At 35.8% G+C, this 24,565-nt stretch overlaps 2 protein-coding genes across 5 annotated transcripts in view; one reads left to right on the top strand and one right to left on the bottom strand.

Annotated features, from left to right (window-relative positions):
* The window catches only part of LOC145240049 (uncharacterized), a 328,354-nt gene that overhangs the window by 172,473 nt on the left and 131,316 nt on the right, over positions 1-24,565 (bottom strand). For all 4 annotated transcript variants that reach the window (XM_080103656.1, XM_080103658.1, XM_080103659.1 and 1 more), the window contains one exon: positions 18,919-19,105. In XM_080103656.1, coding sequence (XP_079959782.1) covers positions 18,919-19,105 — 187 coding nt within the window. The remainder of the gene's footprint in view (positions 1-18,918; positions 19,106-24,565) is intronic.
* Positions 15,893-18,644, top strand: LOC145240070 (uncharacterized). Its single transcript, XM_080103694.1, has 4 exons — positions 15,893-16,003; positions 16,060-16,131; positions 18,088-18,173; positions 18,638-18,644. The coding sequence occupies exons 1-4, from the start codon at positions 15,893-15,895 to the stop codon at positions 18,642-18,644; spliced, it is 276 nt and encodes a 91-aa protein (XP_079959820.1).

Here is a 24,565-nt window from a genome sequence, read left to right as displayed (position 1 = left end):
CGAAAACGTTCAGCTCATGATTTATTTTTCCTCTTCCGTCAATGACTGGCCTATGAAAACATGTTTACTGCAAGGCTAAAAATTAAAACATGAACCAATAGCTACTATGTTATGCATTCGTAATGCTGGCGTTCGACCTTCACGTGGCAAATTTCATTTTTTTTTTTTTAATTTTCAGACTTTTGCACCGATTTTTCTGGGCTAAAACCCAAATATAAAGTTTTGCATGGATTCAAATACCTTATATATGAACTTTCATGTCTGTAGACCAAAAGCTCTAGGAGGAGTTTGGTAGGCAAATTTGTCAAACAAAAATATATACGTATACATAAATATATATGAAAACAATTTTGTGTTTACTATAAAGTTTTTACGCAAATATTACGCAAGTATAAATCATGTAGAATATCTGCATGAATATAATTATATGTATGTAATAGTTAACTAAAGATGATTATCCCATAAGAAAACCGAAGCAACTAATAGGGAATTAATTAAAATGTTTAAAAGAATATGCAAATTAGCTAGATCTTTTGCTAGTGAATGCAATTCTACAACTCATATATAAGAAAATTGTATTTTCTTTTTAAATAAATAGAAAAAGGGTTTTTAATATGAATATCAATACACACAAAAGAAAAACGAATTCATAGGAGTATATATATATATATATATATATATATATATATATATATACACACACACACACACACACTCGCAGGAAGACCCGACATTGCCAAGATTTAAATGATGATCAATGAATGTTTCATTCTCGCATATTTTTATTGTTATCGAAATCGGTGAAATCGCCCATTTTTCAATCAAATCAATTGATCGCCTGCTTTAGTTGGGGACCCATATTGGTGTACTAGGAGGAAGCTTCACATGCCTCCCCTCAGTGACTTAGTCCACAATATATTATAGTCTACATTGCACTGTAGAGAACCTACTGCTGATTTTATAAAATCATCTGTAAATAAGGATTTAAAATTTTAAATCCAAAAGTCAAATATCACGATTCAATCAAACAAAAAGACTCATTTCAAACGCACCCCTGGCATATTAAAGAACCTATTGTTGATTTTATACACTGGACCCTTCCGCTTGTGCGGGAATAAAACTTCTAAAATGCACTCATAATGTATATGTTAACATTAGTCAAAATCGCCTGTTCCTTGTATTATTGAATTTTTTGATTGTCAATACATGGAGGGGGCGATACAAAATCTAAAAACACTAGTGGACACAAAGTACACTTGTGTGAAATTTTTTAAAAATCAGCCCGATCATTTCCAAGACAACATAGGGAATGAACTCACACGCAAAGTTCCTTAACAGTAGATATATATATATTAGCTGGTTTTGGCAGCTCACTATCGTCAAAAAAATAAGACAATAAAATTACTAATTAATAACAAAAAATATTAATTTTTTATGAACTGTTTAAAAAAAAACAGTCATGTAAATTAGATATTAAAAGAACTGTCTCTTAATCATTTGTCTGTATTATGAAATATTTCAAAATATTAGTATTGATTTAAATAAGAGTAATCCATTTTAGTAATATGGGTTAATCTCCATAATATTTTGATTGCAGATATTCCCCTCTAGACAAAAGTATTGTAGGTTTGCAACAACAGATGCCACATACAAATTTATTATGTGTAGACTATTAGTTCTAAAGTTACATAAGATAGTTCTTATGTAACTTTAGAACACCATTTTAGGCACATTTAGTCGTTATAATAAAATCCTACATTTCATCCTAGGAGCAACATCATCACAATTACAACCATCTTTAGAGGAAGTAGTTCCTATTTTGCCCTCTAAATATCAAGTCATCCTACAGCCCCTAGTCATCACTGCGAGAGATTCTGCACTTTCGACAAAAATCATAAACTCCTATACATAACAATCTTTCCCTTTTCGAATTCATTTTTCTTAGCATTAGCGGGTGGATATGCTGACGATTATCACGGTTAAATTTGGACGAATTATACCCCCCCCAAAAAAAAAACAAAAAGGGGTTTACTCCGAAAGACGTTCTTTTACTTGGGGAGGTTGGTAGTGTCCATTCCGAAAGCTATTCTTAACATGGGGAGTTTGGGATGTGTATTCCAAATGTCATTCTTAACATCGCAATACTGAAAGGGGGGGGGGTTAAAATTTAAAAAAAAAAAATGTTTTGGTAGGTAAGTATGAGGATCAAACCCGAACCGTTGAGGCAAAGTTGTAAATTAAAGTGTGAAAAAAAAAGTGCAACGTTAACCACTGCGCCACCACGAGATGCTAATGGAAACACGTTTAAATTTATTTAATTACTTAAATTAGCAGGTGCACGTTTTAACGACTTAATGAGGTCAACTTTTGACTGCAGGGTAGCATTTCATTTAGTGCGGGAATGTTCCCCCCCCTCTCAAGACGCTGGGGGTAGGGGGAAACATTATAGGAAAAGGCCTAACCTACATGCGGCGAGCAAAAACTGTTGAATATTTATCTTCCCAAAGTTGAGCAAATTAAATAGACAGGCGAGCTCCGTTGTTAAATCTGAGATATTACGATTTACATGTGATATAAAAAGTTTTTAAAAGTTGTTAGGCGACCGACCGCTTCTCTGAAAAAAGCCTTTCTTGAACATACACAAAAAGCGAACATACATTTTCGCTTTTATATATATATATAGACTAGCGAGGGGTACCCGGCGTTGCCTGGGTGTTTGTAGGTGTGTGTGAAAAAACCCCGAAAATGTGAAAAAAAAAAAAAAAAAAAAAACAGGTGCCCGTGAAAAAAAAACGAAGCCGTGACGACGTGCAGTTGGAAAATAGTAAAGTGTGAAAAAAAAAAAAAAAAAACAGGTGCGCGTTTTTGATTGACGTGACGGCCATAGTTATTCAGCAGTTACGATTTTGTGCGGGACAGTTTTTAAATAAATAAATAAATCGGTTTTTTGTTTTTTAATTAAGTTCGGGGAAAACCAGCACCCTGTTTATTAGGGGGAGTGTCTCGTCTCGAAATGAAAGCTACTGTCTGATATGACCAAGTCGACATTGAACCAACATTACTTAGCTCTCTAGAGACCACTGGCTCTGGACCGGTGATTAGAGTCGAGTTTCGCTTTTTGTTTATACCGAAAACCGAATGTAACGCGTGCCGATGCAGGAAATGTGGAATAATTAACGTTTGAAAGTCAATAAAATTAAATAGACAGGCGAGCTCCGTGGTTAAGTGTGAGATATTACAATTTATAGATGATATAAAAAGTTTTAAGTTGCGAAACGAGCGAGTGCTTCTCTGAAAGAAGCCTTTTGTGGACATCAAGGAAAAGCGTACATACATACATACATACATTTTCGCTTTTATATATATAGATTAAAAAAATGTGTTTACACAAATAAAAATATTTGAAGGAAAACAATCTCTTCAAATCTAATTGTTGGATTTATCTAAAATTTGTTTTAAGAAAAGATTTTACAAGATTATAAAGTCAACGAAGATATAAAAATAGATTGGTGTTGGTAACTTCTTTAAACAATAATGATAACGTGTTGACACAACAGCCTAGAAAGAAAATGGTCGCTGATTTTGAGTTTTGTGTAAAAACCGAAAGAAATCCATACTCCATATAAATTATAAAGATAATTGTTCATAAGGAAAGTTTGCTTCACTTAGAAAAAGTTATTTTTGTATTGAATGAGGAAATCCATCTTTTGTATATTTCCATCTCCAACCATCAATTGACTATGAATAACAGTTAAATGTATATGGGGAGTTACAGATTTCACACCTCCAAAAATTGGCTATTAACTGCAGTAATCCATTAAATCATTTCAAAATTATCAGATTGTTTCATGACAAATTCGAATATTGTTATTTTTTTCATTCCACATGAAACTATTCTCATAAACATCATCTATAAGATTTGTTGAATGCATTCAAATAACTCGGCGGACATTTTTTTTTTTCTAGGCTGCTTAACAACAATTGTCTTCTGAAGGTTTTAATAAAGAATATAAAAGTAAAAAAGAAGTTAATTGAGGAAATACTAAAACAAAGTCAACATTTCAAAGAAGTCAAACTCGAATTAGTTTTTTTTTTTTAATTATTTGTAGAGACACATTTTGCTTTTGTTTATAAAATTGTAAAAAAAATTGTAAAATTGTAAAAAAAAAATTGTAAAAAAAATGTAAAAAAAATTGTAAATTGTAAAAAAAAAAAAAATTGTAAAAAAAAATGTTAAAAAAAAATGTAAAAAAAATTGTAAATTGTAAAAAAAATTGTAAATTGTAAAAAAAATTGTCAACAGATCTGCAATCAAACATAAGGTTGAGCAGCAATAGTTTTTAAGTTAGCTTCGATTAAACCTTTTCATGTGAATCTTTGTATAGTTCTTTTTCTTTTCGCCTTCTGCCCCTGACACAGCCAAGATGTAATTGGCTATACATTAAATATTAAGTGCTCCTTTGGCATTCTGATGACATTAGCAAGTCAGCAAAGTTTATATTGGGTGATGGTATCCTCGATACCAACACAAGTTCCCTTAGTGAGTACTTCCAAATGGAGTTCAAGTTATGAAGATGCATTTCATATGGAAGGCTTTGACGTGGCTACTGCGCAGAGGCGATGCAGCTGCACAGGAAAATTTTAATGACAACTGCCAACAGATATTTTGATGTGGAGGTTGAGATGTTTTGCTTTAAAACACCTTTCTCCTGAGTGTTGCCATTTACGTGCCTCTCCATAAAGATAAAGTTAGACACAAGGTCATTTTTAATGTGTAAAATCCAGATCTCCAAAAGGAAACTTTGAATTGAGACAAAAATTTAAATTGCCTCAGTATAGAAGTATTTCTCCTTCACTGGCTGAAGACAGAAAAGATGAAATGTAGTATTAGAACAGATATTACACTTTGCTCCTACTATAAAAAAAATAAATAAATAAAAAAAAATTAAAAAATAGTATACACACAAACAACATACACAAATATATACATTATCACTACAAATTATTTTTATTATCAAAACGTTTTATTTTAGGTAAATTGAAACTGTGTGTGTGTGTGTGTGTGTGTGTGTGTGTGTGTGTTTTATCACATTAATAGACAAGTTCTCATCAGATCACCAAAGCTAACCAACATTGAGCCTAGCTCAAAACAGATGGATCATTCTGGGAATTTTAAGCGCTGTATGTGCTCTCCACTTTTTGTGGCATTGTTTCCAGTAGTCCTGAACCTCCAACTGCCACCAGTATTTAACAATGCTGACTCAGGCTAGGTGTCATTGGAGATTGTGCAACTCTTCCCATAAAAATTCCACACACAGGCATCCTCACAATGGGTATCCATAGTCTGTCAAGACTGAGGGAAGCGACCATATATATGTTTTTATTATTTCAACCTCAGGCTTTTTTTTTTTTTTTGCTTAAATCAATACAGATTTTTTTCTATTGACAGAACAATAATATTATCCTGCCGAAAGTTTTAAAAACATATACACCTTTTTCAGTAAGTTGATCTTCATCACTAAAACAGGTTTCAGATAAAGCAGTAATATCCATATTGTAACTAGCTAGTTCTCTGGCAACAATAACTGTTCTTCGCTCTAGATTAACCACCTCTTTCGTATCAAGAAGTTTCCTTACGTTCCAGGTAGCAATATTCAATTTAGCGTTCTTTTTAGAATAAATCATATTGTTTTTTTTTCCTTTTGTTTCCCCTGCAAAAATGAACAACCGTCAGTCACAGGTAAGTGACCAGCTGAAAATACGATTTTTAGGTCACCTTTTCCAGACCTCTCTCATGATCTGGCTGATCAGCGTTGTCCCTTAAAAGAGCTACTCAGTCTCAAAAAAGCCCCACCAAAACTAGTTCCTGTCCCTTAAAACTAAAGCTTTAAGCCGCCCATGTGCAGATTTGCAACTACAGACTTCAAACTTGTTAGGTCTGTACATGTCGTCTCACCTCTATTGCCAGGGAAAAGAAGAGATATCTGTACAAAATGATCTCAATGATAAATGCTTGTATGACACATGTATCACTGAGCATCCACAGTCAGCATCCAATGACAAGCAAGTGCAAGATAAATGGTAACTGTATCAGCCGCAGATTTTCTTGAGTGTCCTTCTCATAAAAGCGCTGACTTGTCGAGAGATATTTTCAGACACAGAGGTCAGGCTACCACTAGCTGCCATATGTTGGACAGACGCATCATGGATTTGGAAATAAAAATGTAATGTAACCTATTTCATAGACATTTATTCATGCTGATATAATCTATAATACTCTGACTGGGTGACATTCCTTTGGTTGCCAATAAGACACGATGGATATGGTCACCAGATAACGGTCACACGCATGTTTTCATTTTTATGTACTAGCATGGGTGCCTGGCATTGCTCGGGTGTTTGGAAGTATGTTGCTGTTACGATCACTGCCAAACTGGAAGTGACGTAGGTTTAAATTAAGGCTAGACAATCGAAAAGAGGGGATGACTTTCGAAAATATCGGTGAAAAAGCGACCCCTTCCTGTAAGAAAGTTGAGGGTGAAGAAATTAATGCTTTTAGCCAATTTTTTGGTATTTATCATCTGAAGGGTCGAGTTCCAAAACGATACTGATCTTATGAAAATTTGTTGCGTCTGTCAAAAGTTTTAGGCAGACATGCAAACATACATACATTTATATATTGGTAGCAAAATTTTTCGACCAAACCGATTAAAAAACTTGCCCTATCTCTGAATACCCTTTATGTAAAATTTCAAATGTTTAGACCAGAAATTGTCTGAGTAATTTGGTACAAACCGCAGAGGCCAAATTTTTAAAAATTTGACCCCTATTATGACCCCTTAAAATTTATTGTTTTGGGTACAAATCAAGTTAAGTTAGATCCATGTCCAAGGAACCTATATCTAAAATTTCAATTGCTTATACCCAAAATTGGCCAAGGAATTTGATAGAGTCCTCAAAGGTCAAATCGTTGAACTTTGACCCCTTAACAGCCAAATTTCTGTCTGAAAACGGATTACAAAAATTTTCCCAAATCTCAATACTCTGTATATATCACATTTTGAGTCTGTAAACTGAAAATTGACAGAGTTATTGGGTAGGGACATGTACACAGAAAGACACTGTCACTTTTATTGATATATATAGATATATATTTTTATATATCCGCTGTTTAAACTTAAATTATTCACTACAGTTTGCATTTTGGAGACGGAAGTGTTTTTGTTGAGATAAGTGATTTCAATATTAATTCGTACTTTTTATTTTTAGATTCAAATATTAGTAACTACATTTTATTTCAGTATTTAATTTATGTATTTCTGTTGTATTAAATGCTAGCTTTTTTCTCGTCCATAAATGTTTATTTATCTACCGAGTTGATTGCAAAAATAGATTAGGAAATTGTACTCATTTTTAGTTCGTGAGAGGGGAATCTATCACCATACTTTCCCTTAAACACGTCTGTTGGACTTTTATTAAGTAGAATGCTTTTTTTTTTTTTTTTTTTTTTTTTTTAAATGGAGAGTAGAAAACGCATTGTGGATGCGTTATCGGCAGCTCCTGTTACTCTCGCTTCTTTTTATTTGTCCCTCAGTCCTCATTTTTTAATGAGTGATTTTTCTGACAAAGAGAGAAGAAATAGCTGTTTTCTAGGTTGGCAGTATTTTGTGCGAACAGTTGGCAGAGATGGCGAAAATTTTCTGTTTCTATGTCTATCTTTGTAGCGATGTCATTAGTAAGGGTGCTGGAGGTAAACGTTTTGTCTGGGCTGACGTTATCCGTCTGATAGTCAGGGACCCGAACCTTGGATTAACCACTAAGAAGGCTGTCCTTTTAGCAGGTGCAAAGTACTGGGGCTGCTGTATTGCCATTTGGTGAATGGATTCTGGACCATGCAGTAGCTTCTGGTGGGGCCTCTCGATGCCATACTAGTGGGTAATTGTTACGGCTTTACTTTATCATTAGCTACAAATAAAAAAATTCTTCGTTTCTTTTTCTCTCTTAGTTTCCCCTTTCTGTCCTGCTCTAAGTAAATCTGACAACCTAGTCCACAAATTCCAAAATTTCATCATGACAAGCTTCAAGAAAAAATACACGATTAAACCCGGTTCTCCAACTTCCAACGTAGACCCCTACTACCATGTCTCCTTCTCCATCAGGGGTTTACGTTCCAACCTTCCAGAGGTTGAAACCCAATTACAGGAGACTAAACCAGACCTTTTATTTTTAAGTGAAACTGGCATTGGACAGGCTATTTCCCTAGAAGAGTTCGCAATTAAAGGATACTCTAACTTAACTTCTAAATCTGACCCCCAAGATCGCCATGGAATATGTGCCTATATTAAAGATAGCTTTCCATGTGGTAGGGACATCTCCAGGGAAGATCCTAACTTACTCTATATGTGCTTCTGGGTTGCTTTAGCTCACACTATTGCATTTATATTTACTCTCTATCGCCCCCACAACAGCGGAGTTACTATCTTTCAAAGCATATCTGAGAAAATTGACCAAGTCCTATCTGCTTATCCTTCAGCTAACATTCACGTATGTGGAGACTTCAATGTTCACAACGTCGAATGGTTGACCCACTCAAACAAGACCGATGATGAGGGAAGGTTCTGTCATGATTTCTCCATTGTCTATGACCTCACTCAGATTGTTCAGGAACCCACCCGTGTGCCCAACAATGACGGCCAGTATGCAAGCCTACTAGACCTTTTCCTCGCAACTTGCTCTGAACTATGTTCAGTTTCTGTTCTGTCGCCTCTTGGATCTTCCGACCACTCTGTTGTATCAATTAAGATAAAAATGAAATGTAATAAGTCCCCAGACGTTCCTCTCCATCGTACAGTATATCGATACACTAAGGCTGACTGGGATAGCTTCCATACATTTATATCTGATCTACCTCTGCATTCCATATTTAAAAAGGATGTGTCGTCTATAGTATTAGACCTGACGGAATGGTTAATTGTAGGTATTGACCGTTTCATACCCTCAAAAAAGTTTCAGCAAAAACCTTACAGCCAGCCATGGTTCTCTCCAGAATGTGCTGCTGCCATTGCGCACAGAAATCACTTTTTCCACTGCTTCCAACGTAATAGATGTATGGAAACTAAAGCCGCTTTCAGGACTGCCAGAAACCATTGTAAGAAAGTAATAAAGAATGCAAGAGAGTTGTCCTGGGCCAACTCTTTTCCTGATCTACATTAATGATCTTGCAAATCACATCCTTACATCATTTGTAGACATTTATGCTGACGACACTACCATTTATGGTAGCACATCTAAGACAGTAAACGACGAAGTTCTCTCCAATTCTCTCTCCTCTGATCTTGAGCACGTAGTACAATGGGGAAAGGAGTGGCTGGTTACTTTTAATGCATCTAAAACCAAGCTTCTCTCTTTACATCATCAACATTCTGATCCCCATCTGGCACAATTGAAATGAATGGCTCTCATCTTCAGGAGGCCTCAAGTTTTGACAAGCTTCTGGGCTTGACCTTTACTCCTGATCTTAAATGGAACACGTACATCAAATCTGTTGCCAAGGTCGCTGGAAAAATGGTGGGATCCTTCTATCGATTCGGTAAATATCTCACTGCTGATGCTATTCTCTATCTATATAAGAGCCAGGTACGTCCAAGGATGGAATATTGTTACCACATCTGGGCAGGAGCTGCTAGAAAGGACTTGTCCTGCCTTGATAGAGTTCAAAATAGACTTCGTAGCCTCGTAGGAGATGTCCTTTTCTCTTCCTTGCAACCTCTATCTCACAGAAGAGATGTTGCGAGTTTGTCTCTGATGTATCGTTATTTTCATGGAAGGTGTTCAACTTAGCTTCAATCTATGGTCCCCCTTCGCCAAACTTTCACAAGAAACACTCGTCTAGTTATAAACACTATCAATAATTCCCCCCACTCTTTATCTGTGCCTAAACCTAAACGTAGATTCCATGAACAAAGCTTCTTTCTTAGAACTGCACGCCTGTGGAATTGTCTTCCGTTTTCCTGCTTTCCGGCTGACTACAATATGGTTGTCTTTAAGTCTAACGTAAATAAGTTCTTGATGAGCCGTTCTATATAAGTTATCAAATTTAACAAATTTTCATTACTAATGATTACTATATTGTCCAATGTCTACTGTACACTCTTTAACCCTTATCCTTGAGTGGCCTCTTGGCCTTGATAAGTGGTGATGCCTAAGAAAAAAAAAGAAAACAAATTCACCAAGCTTAATTTGTAAAGGGCTTGAAATTTTAAATGAAAAGTTTCTTTACAACACTTACGCTGATGATGATGATGCATCTCACAAATTATTTTAAAATGAATAAACAAATATATCCGACAAAGACAGAATTCACTAGGCTTGCATTGTAAACACCTCAAAATTTTTTAAAAGTTTGTTTGCAACACGCACGCTGTTGCTGATGACATATACATGTATAAAAATGCAAACATTATTTTTATCTATTCTCACGAGCCTGTCTGTTTTATCGTTATTTCCATGGCAAGTGCTCGTCTGAGCTCCAATCTCTGCCCCCCCCACAATCTTTCACAAAAAACACCCGTCTAGCTGAAACCACTGTCAATAATTCTCCCCACTCGTTATCTGTGCCTAAATCAAAACGTAGATTCCATGAACAAAGCTTCTTTCTTAGAAGTGCACGCCTGTGGAACTCTCTTCCGTTTGCCTTGTTTCCTACCTGACTACAATTTGGATGTCTTCAAGTCACACATAAACAGATTCCTGATAAAACGCCCCCTTAAGTAAGACGCTTTATCAAATCTCCATTTCTAATGATTAGCGCAATATTATCCCATTGATTACTGTACACGCAATAACCCTTATCCCCGAGTGCCTTCCGGGCCTTGATAAGTGGTGACTACCATGTAAAAAAAAAAAAAAATTAAAAAAAAAAAAAAAAAAAAATGAACATCAAAACGAGTTCTGCTTTAATTCTATGATTTCAACGCTTTCCAAAACCATATAGTATTCCATAATATAATTGTAATTTTGCAGTTTTATATTTTTTTGTCTATAGAAAAACATTCAATATGCTTGAGATACTACGCTTTGAAAAAAAAAAAAAAAAAAAAATCAAGGAATCATAAAAATGTTGATGCATTTTTAATGAAAAAAAAAAAAAAAAAAAAATTAATTTATTATTGTATTATTATGGGAGCAGGCAGGTTCTGCTGTCATAAAAACATCCTCCCAGGAGTACCCTGCGCCCCCCCCTTTTTTTGTAAGGTGGTGGGTGCAATTTAATGTCTGTTCTGTTCTCATCAGATCATCTTCTGAGGGTCAAATTTTTTTTTTCGGGGTGGGGTGGGGATACCATACTCTCAATCATTAACTCTAATGTAGTATATATTCATTCACCACATCATACGTGTATTTTATCTTTATCCATATATATATAAAAGCGAAAATGTGTGTATGTATGTTCGCTTTTTGTGTATGTCCTAGAAAGGCTTTTTTTCGAGAAGCGGTCGGTCGGCTCACAACTTCTTAAAACTTTTTAAAACTTTTTATATCACATATAAATTATAATATCTACGAGTTAATGGAGGTCACCTATCTATTTAATTTGCTCGACTTTGAAAAGATAAATATTCAACAGTTTTCGCTCGCCGCATGTAGATTAAGGCTTTTTTGTATAATAAAAGCGACACTAGTTCTGGCGGTATTTTTCTGGTCGCGATCGCCGGAAATGTCCAAAAGCAATCAGATTTGATCAATGTGGAAATATTTTCCTTATATCAGACAATTGCTATTCAATTTGGACAATGCCCTTTTTATGGGGAGCTGCCCCCCCCCAACATATTGGGGAAAATAAAAATAAAAAAAAGCTTTCCCGCAATAAATGAAATACTACCCCGCAGTCAAAGTTGACCTCATTAAGTCATTAAAACGTGCACCTGCCAATTCTAAATAGTTAAATAAATTCAAATGTGTTTCCGTTAGTATTTCATGGTGGCCCAATGGTTAACGTCGCACTTTTTTTTTTTCTTTTTTTTTTTTTTCAAACTTTAATTTCCAACTTTGCCTCAAGGGTTCAGGTTTGATCCTCATACTTACCTACCAAAACTTTTTTAACCACCTCCCCCAGTTTTGATTTACCCAAAACCACACACACTTCCAAACGCCCTGGCAATGCCGGGTACCCCCTGCTAGTATATCATAAAATGAAATGCTGTGGAGATAAGATGTATGAAAAAGATAAAAAGAAAAAAAATTAACTACAGAGAAAAAAATAATCAAAAGCAAGAGACCTAATATTTTCTTCAGACCAAAGACATAAATTGATACAAATGAAACTGGTAAATCTCTATATATAAACTGTTTTCTTTAAAGTAAAAAATTAAAACCTGAGTGAACTTAACTGTACATTTTTTGTTGTAAAAGTTTTAACCAAAATGAAAATGTGTGTTTTGCTTCTATGGAAAAAAAAAAAAAAAAAAAAAAAAAAAAAAATAGATACCCCCCCCCCCGGAGTTTCGTTTGCAATTTTAATTATCAAGTCCAAATTGCATGTTTAATCATTTTTACTCATTATTAAAATTTTACACACCCACACAAAAAAATACAAACAAGAAGCTTTATCACAGACCCCAAAAGGAAATTAGTAGAAAAGGGGAAAAATATACTAGACATTAAAATTAAAGCATTTTTATGGTTTCAATTTGTCGATTTTCTGTGTATGAAAAATTTGTAAATAGTTTTAACAAGAATATTTTTAAGATGCGTGAATTCAATTTGGCGATAAAAAAAATATTTTAAACTTAAAGGAAAAAGAAAATTTTTTAAATGACTTTAAAACTAATCAAACAAACCCAAATTTTAGATGCATATCCAAGCCTATTTTCATAATGGATATACCAATTTTCATAACGTTTGACTGTAGTTTTCAAAGATATCAGGATTTATTGATATAAAAAAGAACTTTAGATGATTTGGTTGTTTTGTTTTACGGCATACCGACCCTTTTCAGGTTATTTAATGCCGAATCCAGTTATTTTGGAAATAGTATTCATGTTGCATCCAGTTATTTTGTAGGAGATTTTATTTTTTTTCAAGTTTTTTGTATCTTTATTTGTTACTTTGTAGTGTTTGGTTTGGTTGTTTTTATAGTGGATTTTAACGTTTTTGTTCCCTGCCCTGCAGAACATGAATGAGTTTTTCAATGGGAAAGGGAAAATATTGTATATTTTAAGTTAGGAAACCAATCAGGAAGTGGGAGAGATAGAAAGAGAAAAGAGGAAGAAGAAGTAAAGATGGGTTGTTTTGCTTTTGGTTTTGCAGAATATAATTAAGTTTTGCAAAAGGAAGTAGAAAAACAAAAAACATCAATGTTAGGTGCATTTCGTCTCCAGAAGCCAATATCTTCAGACAGCCTGATCTGGTAACACCAGAAAAAAAACTTTAGAAATAAAGCTGCTCATAAATAAACAAGGAAAGATTTTAATGGACCAATACAATTGAAATTACCAAGTAGGGTTTCTAGTTCTAGATAATCAGGGATGTGGGATCCAGATGAATTTTCTGCACCTTCTCTCTCTCTCTCACACACTAATTTATTAACTTGGGAACACTTTCCCACTCCAGTAAATTTAACGTAAAATGATCGGGTTTGTTTTACTATACACATAGAATAAAAAAAAGTTGTCAAAAAACAAATATATAACAAATAAATGTTATCAAAGGCAAGATAAGTTACTTTTCTACCAAACTGGATAAGTCTTTAGTGCTTTTATTTAATGTAAAACGCTTATTCGGTTCAAAAAACCATGCAGTGTTTATCGGTACATTTGAAAAAGACAAATGGAGGTTAGCTCACTGTTGAATACATTAAGTTTGGGAAAATGAGTCCAAACTAAAAAATTATTCAAAATACTGTTAGGAACCCACTTAATATATGTCAGCCTATGTCATGGTAACATATATGGAGTGGATTTCTAACAGTATTTTGGATAGTTTTTTAGTTTGAACTCATTTTCTCAAACTTAACATATTCAACAGCAAGCACGCCGCCATAAACACACTGTTTTTTGAACTGAATAAAATTTTTTTACATTAAATAAAAACACTAAAAACTTATCCAGTTAAGTAGAAAAGTAACTTATCTTGCCTTTCATAACATTTATTTGTTATATATTTGTTTTTTGACAACTTTTTCGTACCTATGTGCACAGTAAAACAAACCCAAACAATCTTTCATTATCAGGCCATTCTAGCTTTTTTATGGTAATTAACCTAAAAAAGTATTGGTGCTTGTCCATATCAAAAAAACAAAATTAAAGAAAAATTTATATAATATACATAACCTGGACAGAAAGAAAATATTGTACACCAGAAATTATATCAATTGATCGAATAGTTTTATTTTTAAATAAGAAAATCAAAATCTGTGGCCAAACGAATAGTAATGCCATCGTGAAAACAAGGGAAATAACTCCAAATAATTCAAACTGGCGAGACTTTAGAAAGCCATTTTTAACATGGAGAATGGGTGGACATTGGAAAAGTTTAAACTCACTTTAAAATGATTTTGTCTATAAAAATAAAAATACTTGATCAATGTACATGATTTTTTTAATAAAATATTTTCTTTTCATCACAGCTACATACATCATACAGATTTTTCTTTATTTTTTTTATTTTTTATATGAGGGAATTTCTGAACAAACACCAATTTTTTTTTTTTTTTTTGTCTATGAGAGATAAATTCTGTGCATGTTTTGTGTGTGAGAGGGGATTGTGAAAACTGAACAACAACAAAAGCAGAAAACTCAAATCCTTGATAATTTGGAGATGAAAATAAGAGAGAGAAATGAGGTGGGGGTGGGGAGTTAAAGAAAAAATAATGATCCAAAATTAAATATTATACAAATATTTCAATATAATTTGTCAAAAATGTTGCTAGAGGATATATATATATATATATATATATATATATATATATATAATGATGTTTTTGTCGGATGTGAGATGTTGTCTGACAGAGGTATCAAACATCATTTGGAAGAAAGAGAAGAATAATCAATGGAATGACAGAAGCAGCAGTTACCATCAGTGTGTGTGTGTGTGTGTGTGTGTGTGTGTGTGTGCAAGGTAAGGGAAGAAAGAAAGAATAGTAGTTTCTATGCAAGTCACATAAATGCACTTCACCTGGCTTCACTAAAGACTGCTGCTGCTGCTGCTGTTAACAGCACAAAGCCGTTGCAGGGAATTATAGGAGAGGACGGATCTCCTTGGTCTGACTATGAGATGGCCACAAGCATTATGCTGACAAGCAGTACACTAGTTTAGGAAATGGGGTGGACTGAAATGCTAACCAGCACAAGGAAATCTGAAGAGTAAAATCAGAAAGAGAGGACATCACAAGTGACAGGAGCACAGTGATGATGGGGGTGGTGATGATGATGATGGTGGTGGTGGTGGTAACAGACATGTGATGGTAATTCTGTAGAGGCCAGACACCAGTCCCACATCTTAATATTGATTGGTAATTGGGCCATACTAGTGCTGACTCCACATTACTAACACAACAGAACAAGCAGTAATGGTAGAACAAAGAAAATCATTTTTCCATCGTGCTTAGAATTCATGTGACTTGTATTTGAAGTGGTGACAAGAGAGAGACAGAGACAGAGACAGAAAGAGTGAAAATACTAGCAGCAAGGAGAGGGTTACAGAGAAAAGGAGAGGTGTGAAGTAAAGAGAGACAGGAGAGAGAGAGAGAGAGGCGAGGGGAAAGAGATATGGGGAAGAGATAGGGAGATGAGGAAAGAGAGAGAAAGAGGAAAAGAGAATAAGAAAGAAAGAGATTGGGAGAGATTTAGAGAGAGCGAGAAGTGGGGGAAGGAGAGATAAGAGAGAGAGAGAGATGAATAGGAGACAAAGACGTAGAGAGAGAGAGAGACGCATAGGAGACAAAGACAGAGAGATCAGCAGAGAGAGAGAGAGAGAGAGAGAGAGAGAGACGGAGACAGAGAGAGTGAGAGACCGGAGACAGAGCAGCGGACAGAGAGAGAGAGACTGGAGACGGAGCAGCGGACAGAGAGAGAGAGAGAGAGAGAGAGAGAGAGAGAGAGAGAGAGAGAGAGAGAGAGAGAGAGAGAGAGAGACCGGAGATGGAGCAACGGACAGAGAGAGAGAGACCGGAGACGGAGCAACGGACAGAGAGAGAGAGACAGGAGACAGAGCAGCGGACAGAGAGAGAGAGACCGGAGACAGAGCAGCGGACAGAGAGAGAGAGACCGGAGACAGAGCAGCGGACAGAGAGAGAGAGACCGGAGAGAGAGAGAGAGAGAGAGAGAGAGAGAGAGAGACCGGAAACGGAGCAGCGGACAGAGAGAGACCGGAAACGGAGCAGCGGACAGAGGCAAAGAGAGAGACCAGACACAGAGCAGCGGACAGAGACAGAGAGAGAGACTAGACACAGAGCAGCGGACAGAGACAGAGAGAGAGACTAGACACAGAGCAGCGGACAGAGACAGAGAGAGAGACTAGACACAGAGCAGCGGACAGAGAGAGAGACTAGACACAGAGCAGCGGACAGAGAGAGAGACTAGACACAGAGCAGCGGACAGAGAGAGAGACTAGACACAGAGCAGCGGACAGAGAGAGAGACTAGACACAGAGCAGCGGACAGAAAGAGAGACCAGACACAGAGCAGCGGACAGAAAGAGAGACCAGACACAGAGCAGCGGACAGAAAGAGAGACCAGACACAGAGCAGCGGACAGAAAGAGAGACCAGACACAGAGCAGCGGACAGAAAGAGAGACCAGACACAGAGCAGCGGACAGAAAGAGAGACCAGACACAGACCAGCGGACAGAAAGAGAGACCAGACACAGAGCAGCGGACAGAAAGAGAGACCAGACACAGAGCAGCGGACAGAAAGAGAGACCAGACACAGAGCAGCGGACAGAAAGAGAGACCAGACACAGAGCAGCGGACAGAAAGAGAGACCAGACACAGACCAGCGGACAGAAAGAGAGACCAGACACAGACCAGCGGACAGAGAGAGAGACCAGACATAGACCAGCGGACAGAGAGAGAGACCAGACACAGACCAGCGGACAGAGAGAGAGACCAGACACAGACCAGCGGACAGAGAGAGAGACCAGACACAGACCAGCGGACAGAGAGAGAGACCAGACAGAGAGACCGGACACAGAGCAGCAGACAGAGGGAAAAATAGACCGGAGATAGCGAAGCGGAGAGTGAGAGAGACCGGGGACAGAGAAGCGGTCAGAGAGAGACCGGAGACAGAGAAGCGGTCAGAGAGAGACCGGAGACAGAGAAGCGGTCAGAGAGAGGGAGAGAGACTGGAGACAGAGAAGCGGTCAGAGAGAGGGAGAGAGACCGGAGACAGAGAAGCGGTCAGAGAGAGGGGGAGAGACCGGAGACAGAGAAGCGGTCAGAGAGAGGGAGAGAGACCGGAGACAGAGAAGCGGTCAGAGAGAGACTGGAGACAGGACTGTGGAGAGAAAAAGAGATGGGAGACAGGGCTGCAGAGAGAAAGAAAGAGTGCCAGGAGAGAGAGAAAGATGTGAGACAGGGCTGTGGATGGAGAGGGTAAGAGACAAGAGACAGGGCAGAGGAGAGAGAGAGAGAGAGGGGCTGCAGAGAGAGTGACGGGAGATGGGACTGTGGAGAGAGAGAGAGAGAAAAAGACCGGAGACAGGGCTGTGGAGAGAGAGAGAGAGAGAGAGCAGAAACAGAGCTGCGGACAGAGAGAGTGACGGAAGCCGGGGGCTGCAGAGAGAGAGACGGGAGCCGGGGGCTGCAGAGAGAGAGAGACGGGAGCCGGGGCTGCAGAGAGAGAGAGAGAGAGAGAGAGAGAGAGAGAGAAACGGGAGATGGGGCTGTAGAGAGAGAGAGAGACGGGGCTGCAGAGAGAGAGAGAGAGAGACGGGGCTGCAGGGAGAGAGAGAGAGAGACGGGGCTGCAGAGAGAGAGAGAGACGAGGCTGCAGAGAAAGAGAGAGAGACGGGGCTGCAGAGAGAGAGAGAGAGAGAGAGAGAGAGAGACGGGGCTGCAGAGAGAGAGAGAGAGAGATGGGGCTACAGAGAGAGAGAGAGAGAGAGAGAGAGAGAGAGAGAGAGAGACGGGGCTGCAGACAGAGAGAGAGAGAGAGAGAGAGAGAGAGAGACGGGGCTGCAGACAGAGAGAGAGAGAGAGAGAGAGATGACAAAGAGAATATGTGTGTGTGTGAGAAAGATGGGGAGAAAATGTTTCAAAGACAACCATAAATATGGAACAAGAATGACACAAAGGAAGCAACGTAATCAGTATGACCACAATGCAATACGGTTAAATGCAATTTTTCTTTATTTCGAATATTTAACAATTTTAAAAGAATAAAAATAAGTTTTTTTTAAATAAAAGTTAATATCTTATAACATCAAGACATTTCAAATGTTTTCATCAAATGTGTAAATTCTTCAGAGTTTAACATGATTATTCTAATGAAATATTAAGTTTGGAATCTGTTTTTGTTCTTGAAATTATTTGTTTGTTCTTGAAATTATTTGTTCTTGAAATTATTTGTTCTTGAAATTATTTGTTTGTTCTTTTGAAATTCATGAAAACAATCCTTTCACATTATTTTATCATTTCTTAGAATGTAAAAAAGAAAGAGTAAAGAAAAATGTGTTATATTGTTGTGGTGCTCCACCTTACAAAAAATAATGAACTCTTCCACTAGAACATGTCTCTCTGTAGTTATGCACAAGTCTTGCACTTGGGGCAGTCGGACTGATGTATATCCACACTCTTCATTTGTTGTGTTTGCGTTCCTGTTCAATATATTTTGTTTCCACTAATTACAGAGTTGTCTTTCTTCTAAACCCTTCCATGACCACAAAAATGGTTAAATATGAATTGAAGAAAGAAAACACTTACATGCCAGATACCAGGTTGATTTTGTAAACATGCTTTGTGTTTGCATTGGAATTGCCAGAAGCTATATTAATTGCTTTATCCAAACTGGCTGCAAATTGTTGTAAGTAGGTGTTCCACGGTTGAGTGCCATCGTATGGCACGTAGATGTAAGGAAACACTCCATGAACATGCATGCATGTTTTCTGGCCTGAAGAGAAGAAAAGAAAAGAATTTATGATCAAATGGATTTTTAAACAAAGTAAAAATTTGAAAACAAACTTTAATCTTTTTTAAAATCACGGACACAGAAAGATTCAGATAAGAAAGGTATTCAACTTCTCATCAATACAAAGCTGATTAATATTCGATAAACTATCAGTGATTACTTAATAAAACCTGAGTTGATGATATCAAATCTCATTTTACATTGATAAGATATCAAGTTTCTACATACAAAAATTTACTGATATTTTCATTCATAAGTATATATATATATATATATATATATATATATATATATATATATAAAGCTGAATGGCTGTGTGTGCGTGTGTCTGGTCACGAATAGGCTCCTATATTGTTGACTATTTTAAAAAACTGATTACATATAATGATAGAAGATGTATCGAGACACAGGAATGAGTATGTTTGATCTGGCAGAACTGTAGTTCATTAAAATTGTGGGGGTCTGCATACACGCCTGGTCCACAAAGTAAGGAAATAAAAAATTTTTAAATTAAAAAAAAAAAAAAAAAAAAAACGTTTACAAGTGTTTTTGATATAGATGTACATAAGAATACTTTGATAAGTATGTTTTAACTTAAATAAGGATGGTATAATAAAATTGTGGGGTCCGTGTTCGTGCCTGACCTCCATGGATTTTACATTGATAAGATATCAAAGTTTCTACCTACAAAAATTTACTGATATTTTCATTCTAAAGCATATATATATAATAAATATAAAAGCGAAAATGTATGTATGTGTGTTCGCTTTTTCTGTATGTCTACAAAAGGCTTTTTTCAGAGAAGCGGTCAGTCGCTTCACAACTTTTTAAAACTTTTTATATCACATATAAATCGTAATATCTCACAGTTAACAACGAAGCTCGCCTATCTATTCAATTTGCTCGATTTCGGGAAGATAAATATTCAACATTTGTCACTCGCTGCATGTGGGTTAGTCTTTTTCCTATAACATCTTGGGAAAATAAAAATTAAAAAAAAGCATTCCGCAGTAAATGAAATACTATCCCGCAGTCAAACTTGACCTCATTAACTCATTGAAACGGGTACCTGCCAAATCCAAGTAAATAAATTCAAACGTGTTTCCATTAGCATCTTGCGGTGGGGCAATGGTTAACGTCACACATTTTTTTTTTTCACACTTTAATTTACAACTTTGCCTCAATGGTTCGGGTTCGATCCTCATACTTACTTTTTTTTTTTTTTTTTAAACCCCCCCACCCACCCACCTACGGAGTTTCCACACACATCTCCAAACACCCGGGCAACGCCAGGTACCCCTCGCTATATAATATAAAGCTGAATGGCTGTGTGTGTGTGTGTGTGTGTGTGTTTGGTCACGAATAGGCTCCTATATTGTTGACTATTTTAAAAAACTGATTACATATAATAATAGAAGATGTATCAAGACACAGGAATGAGTATGTTTGATCTGGCAGAACGGTGGTTCATTAAAATTGTGGGGTCTGCGTTCGCGCCTGGTCCACAAAGTATGGAAATAAAAAATTTAAAAATTAAAAAAAAAAAAAAAAGCATTTACAAGTGTTTTTGATATAGATGTACATAAAACATACTTATCAAAGTATTCTTAACTTGAATAGGGATGGTATAATAAAATTGTGGGGTCTGAGTTCGCGCCTGGCCTCCATAGAATGGAAATATGTCACAAAGTTTAACAAGATTTTTTAAAATAGATCCACAGAATATTGTGATGTGTTTCAGTGTGAACAGGTATGGTATAATAAATTATGGGGTTTATCTATTTTATTTTTACTTTCATCATATTTTGCTTTGGTTTTGATACCCCCCAAGCTATCTCATTACAACCCTTCCTTTTCATAAGCTATCATACTTTCATAAATCATAGTTATTTGTTATTCTTCGGAAAAAAAAATTGTTATTCTTCGGAAAATGTGACATTTATGTCAATAAATATGTACAAAAAGTGGGTTGTATTCTCATATTGTGATAAAATTAAGTAACACTAATATTCTTTGGTTTATTGACAATTTAAAGGTTTCAAAATCTTTCAAACACAACATTTAGTCGTTAAATTACTAATTGAGATAAACTGCTATAAAATGACAACTAGCTGGCAAACACAGATATTGCTATGCAAGATTTGTTACTTGTAACCTAAATTCTAAAGAATAAACTTTTCATATATACATATATTATTTTAATTGGAATTCATTATTAAGATGAGTATTATTTATATAAATTTATTTATTGCGGACTATTATTCTAATCTTTATTAGTTGTTGTTTCAGCCAACTATTCCTCTGGCCTTCGTCAGGTGGTAACCGCGATGGATAGGAACTTCGAATCTCCTAACTGCATTTTCAGCAATCACTGCCATCCATAGTTGTTGTTGTTGTCTCACCACGTTTTTTTTTTTTTTTTTTTTGGCTAAGTAAGCCTTTGGCCGGCTTTGGATAGGATTGAAACCGCTATCTTCAGACAATCATCATCTGGAACTGTAGAGATTCAACGTCTATCAACTGCGCCACTGAGAATGCAGTTAAGAGATTCGAAGTTCCTATTCGTCGCGGTTACCAGCTGACGAAGGCCAGGGGAATAGTTGGCTGAAACGTTGTGAAACAACAACTAATAAAGATGAGAATAATAGTCCGCAATAAACAAATTAAAATAAACATTTCATTCATAAGTTTTTTATCAACACAACGCGCTCTCTTATGCCTTGCTAGCATCTTTTTAACAGAGCGCGATGTTAATCTAATTTAAGGTTTTTAGTAGCTTGATCCATTTCTTTTATTGAATCACTTTAGTTACCAAAATTGAGAAAATTCTTACACACACTGACGCACACAGGAATGAAAAAGGAACAAAGTAAATTAGACGTTGATTAACAATTTGTCTATTTCAAAGCAGATTGAAATTTTGCTTGTAAAAATAATGATTGAATTGAAAATGCTATGTCAGTTATCTCTACTATTATATAAAAGGAAGTGTGTGTGTGTGTGTGTGTGTGTGTGTGTGTGTGTGTGTGTGTGTGTGTGTGTGTGTGTGTTCCCTCTGGACTCGAAAACGGCTGGGCCTATTTTATGAAATTTCATATTAAGGTACTTTATGGCGTGGCAGTGTTCTTGGATAGGTTTTGTATTGGAATGTCTTTGATAAATATCGATAATTGAAATAATCTGATGAAGAAGTAACAGGCAAGATTAATCAAAGTTAACACCTTACACAGGCTTACACCACAACTGCTTTTGAGAAATTTTATTAAGCAGGAAAGCCTGACATATAAAATCAAATGTAGATTCTTTGATATGACAGGCACGTTCAAAATTCTGTTTAGAGTACAATCAAATGATACTTGATTTTTGAACTTTAAACTTTAATTCAAGCCATTATACATAAAAAACAATTTTATAAAAATCAACGTTAGGTTCTCTACAGTGCAATATAGACTACAATGCATGTGAAGATCATCCCAACAAACCACGATGGGTCCCCAAATAGAGTAGGCAATCGATTTGATTGATGAATGAGTGATTTCACTGATTTCATTTTATTATTGGAATCCTTGGAGACGAGTAATTTGTATATTTATTTTAATTTATTTGCGGACTGTTATTCCTATCTTCATAGTTGTTGTTTCACAACGTTTCGGCCAACATATTTTTGGCGAATTAATCCTCTAGCCGGTTTTGGGTAGGATTGAAACTGATATCCACTGTGCCATGGGCCCGAAGGACGATCAAGGTTGAATTTTTTGGTCTTAGAAATCCAAGTTTTTCCTTCTTATCTTGGTCTCCCATCGTCAGATCTGTACCAAATGGTATATTTTATTAATGGAATTTCTTTTTTAGATCAGTTATTTGTATATTTATTTATTTACGGGACGTCATTCTCATCTTTGTTTTTTTACGACGTTTCGGCCAACTATTCCTCTGGCCTTTGTCAGGTGGTTAACTGCGACGGGATAGAAATGCTGAGTCTCTTAATTGTATTCTCAGTAATTACTACCTCCTATAGTTGTAGTCATCTCACCACATTTTTGGACAACTAATCCTCTGGCCTGGGGGTAGGATTGAACATAGGACTGGCATTTTTGGCCAACTAATCCTCTGGCCTGCTTTTGGTAGGATTGAAACCATTATCTTCAGACAATGCTCACCTGGAACCATAAGGATTCTACATTTCTATCCACTGCGCCACGGAAGTTTTTCATCTAATGTATATTTTCAACTAAAGACATCTATGTCTAAATATCAAATATTAAGAAACGTTGATCGCAATTTTTTACAACACTTACTATTGCTATAAATGTTGTTCATATGTCATCAAATACATAATTATTTGCATGTTCAATCGTCCAGTGCATGCAGTTGACATAGCATAAATTGATTATAAGCTAGAATAATATTTAGTGTAATTTGCTTGAATCAAACCATATGACACTTAGTCTATTCATTATTTTTTTTTTTTAAACTTAAATAAATTGAATTATCAACCTGTTAATTACAATTTCTACCGAATAGACTAATAAAAAAAAACAGTTTAAACACAGAAGAAACATTAAAATAGAAAACCGATTAAAAAAATAAATAAAAACTAAAATAGTTATTTAATAATGAAAATTGTAAATTATAAAATTCTTAAGTTTATATATTTATGTATAAATAAATATATAGATATTTACTTGTACGCACATATATTGAATACGTTTTAGAAGGAACAATATTATCATATTCATGAAATAAAAATAAAAAATTCATTACAAATCTGTAATAGACTAGATTGACCTTGGTGTATGCGTATCTTAACACCTATAAACTAAATTGTCTTGTGTGTGACTAAGGGATCGAAATTTAAAAATAAAATTGAAATTTGGTAGGCACAAGTTGATTTAAAATGTTCAGCTATGCATGCACAAATATACATCTATAGGTTAAATAACATTATTTCTAAAAGTTTTTATATGGCTATGGTTCAGTAATGAATAAGACTGGAAAGTTAGGTTTGGGTTTCAATTCTAGCTGATGACACCCAAGTGATTAAAAAAGAAAAAAATTAAATCAAAACGTAGATTCCATGAGCAAAGTTTCTTTCTTAGAAGTGCATGCCTGTGGAACTCTCTTCCGTTTGCCTGTTTTCCACCTGACTACAACTTGGATGTCTTCAAGTCCAACATAAACAAATTCCTGATGAATTGCCCCCTTAAGTAAGACACTATCAAATCTCCAATACTAACGAATACGATACTATCCCATTGATTACTGTACACGCACCAACCCTGTAATAACCCTTATCCCCGAGTGGCTTTTGGGCCTTGATAAGTGGTGACCTCCATAAAAAATAAAAATAAAAAACTTAAAGTCATGGCTGTACATTGGATACAATTAACTTTATAATAATATGAAATCTGCATATTTAATTTATGCATCCAGAGACTGATG

Source organism: Euprymna scolopes, chromosome 19, assembly GCF_053919585.1.
Source record: "Euprymna scolopes isolate OS-2025 chromosome 19, ASM5391958v1, whole genome shotgun sequence".
Taxonomy (NCBI): Eukaryota; Metazoa; Mollusca; class Cephalopoda; order Sepiida; family Sepiolidae; genus Euprymna; species Euprymna scolopes.
The sequence above is the reverse complement of the archived record's forward strand: the minus strand, read 5'-3'. Positions and strand labels throughout refer to the sequence as shown.

What these genes read in the sequence shown, in the direction of transcription:
- LOC145240070 (XM_080103694.1), top strand. Translation starts at nt 15,893, where the DNA reads ATGAATAGGAGACAAAGACGTAGAGAGAGAGAGAGACGCATAGGAGAC. An exon ending in GAGAGACGGAGACAGAGAGA is followed by an intron (nt 16,004 to 16,059) that starts GTGAGAGACCGG and finishes GAGACGGAGCAG; the next exon opens with CGGACAGAGAGAGAGAGAGA. An exon ending in GAGAGAGAGAGAGAGAGAGA is followed by an intron (nt 16,132 to 18,087) that starts GACCGGAGATGG and finishes GGCTACAGAGAG; the next exon opens with AGAGAGAGAGAGAGAGAGAG.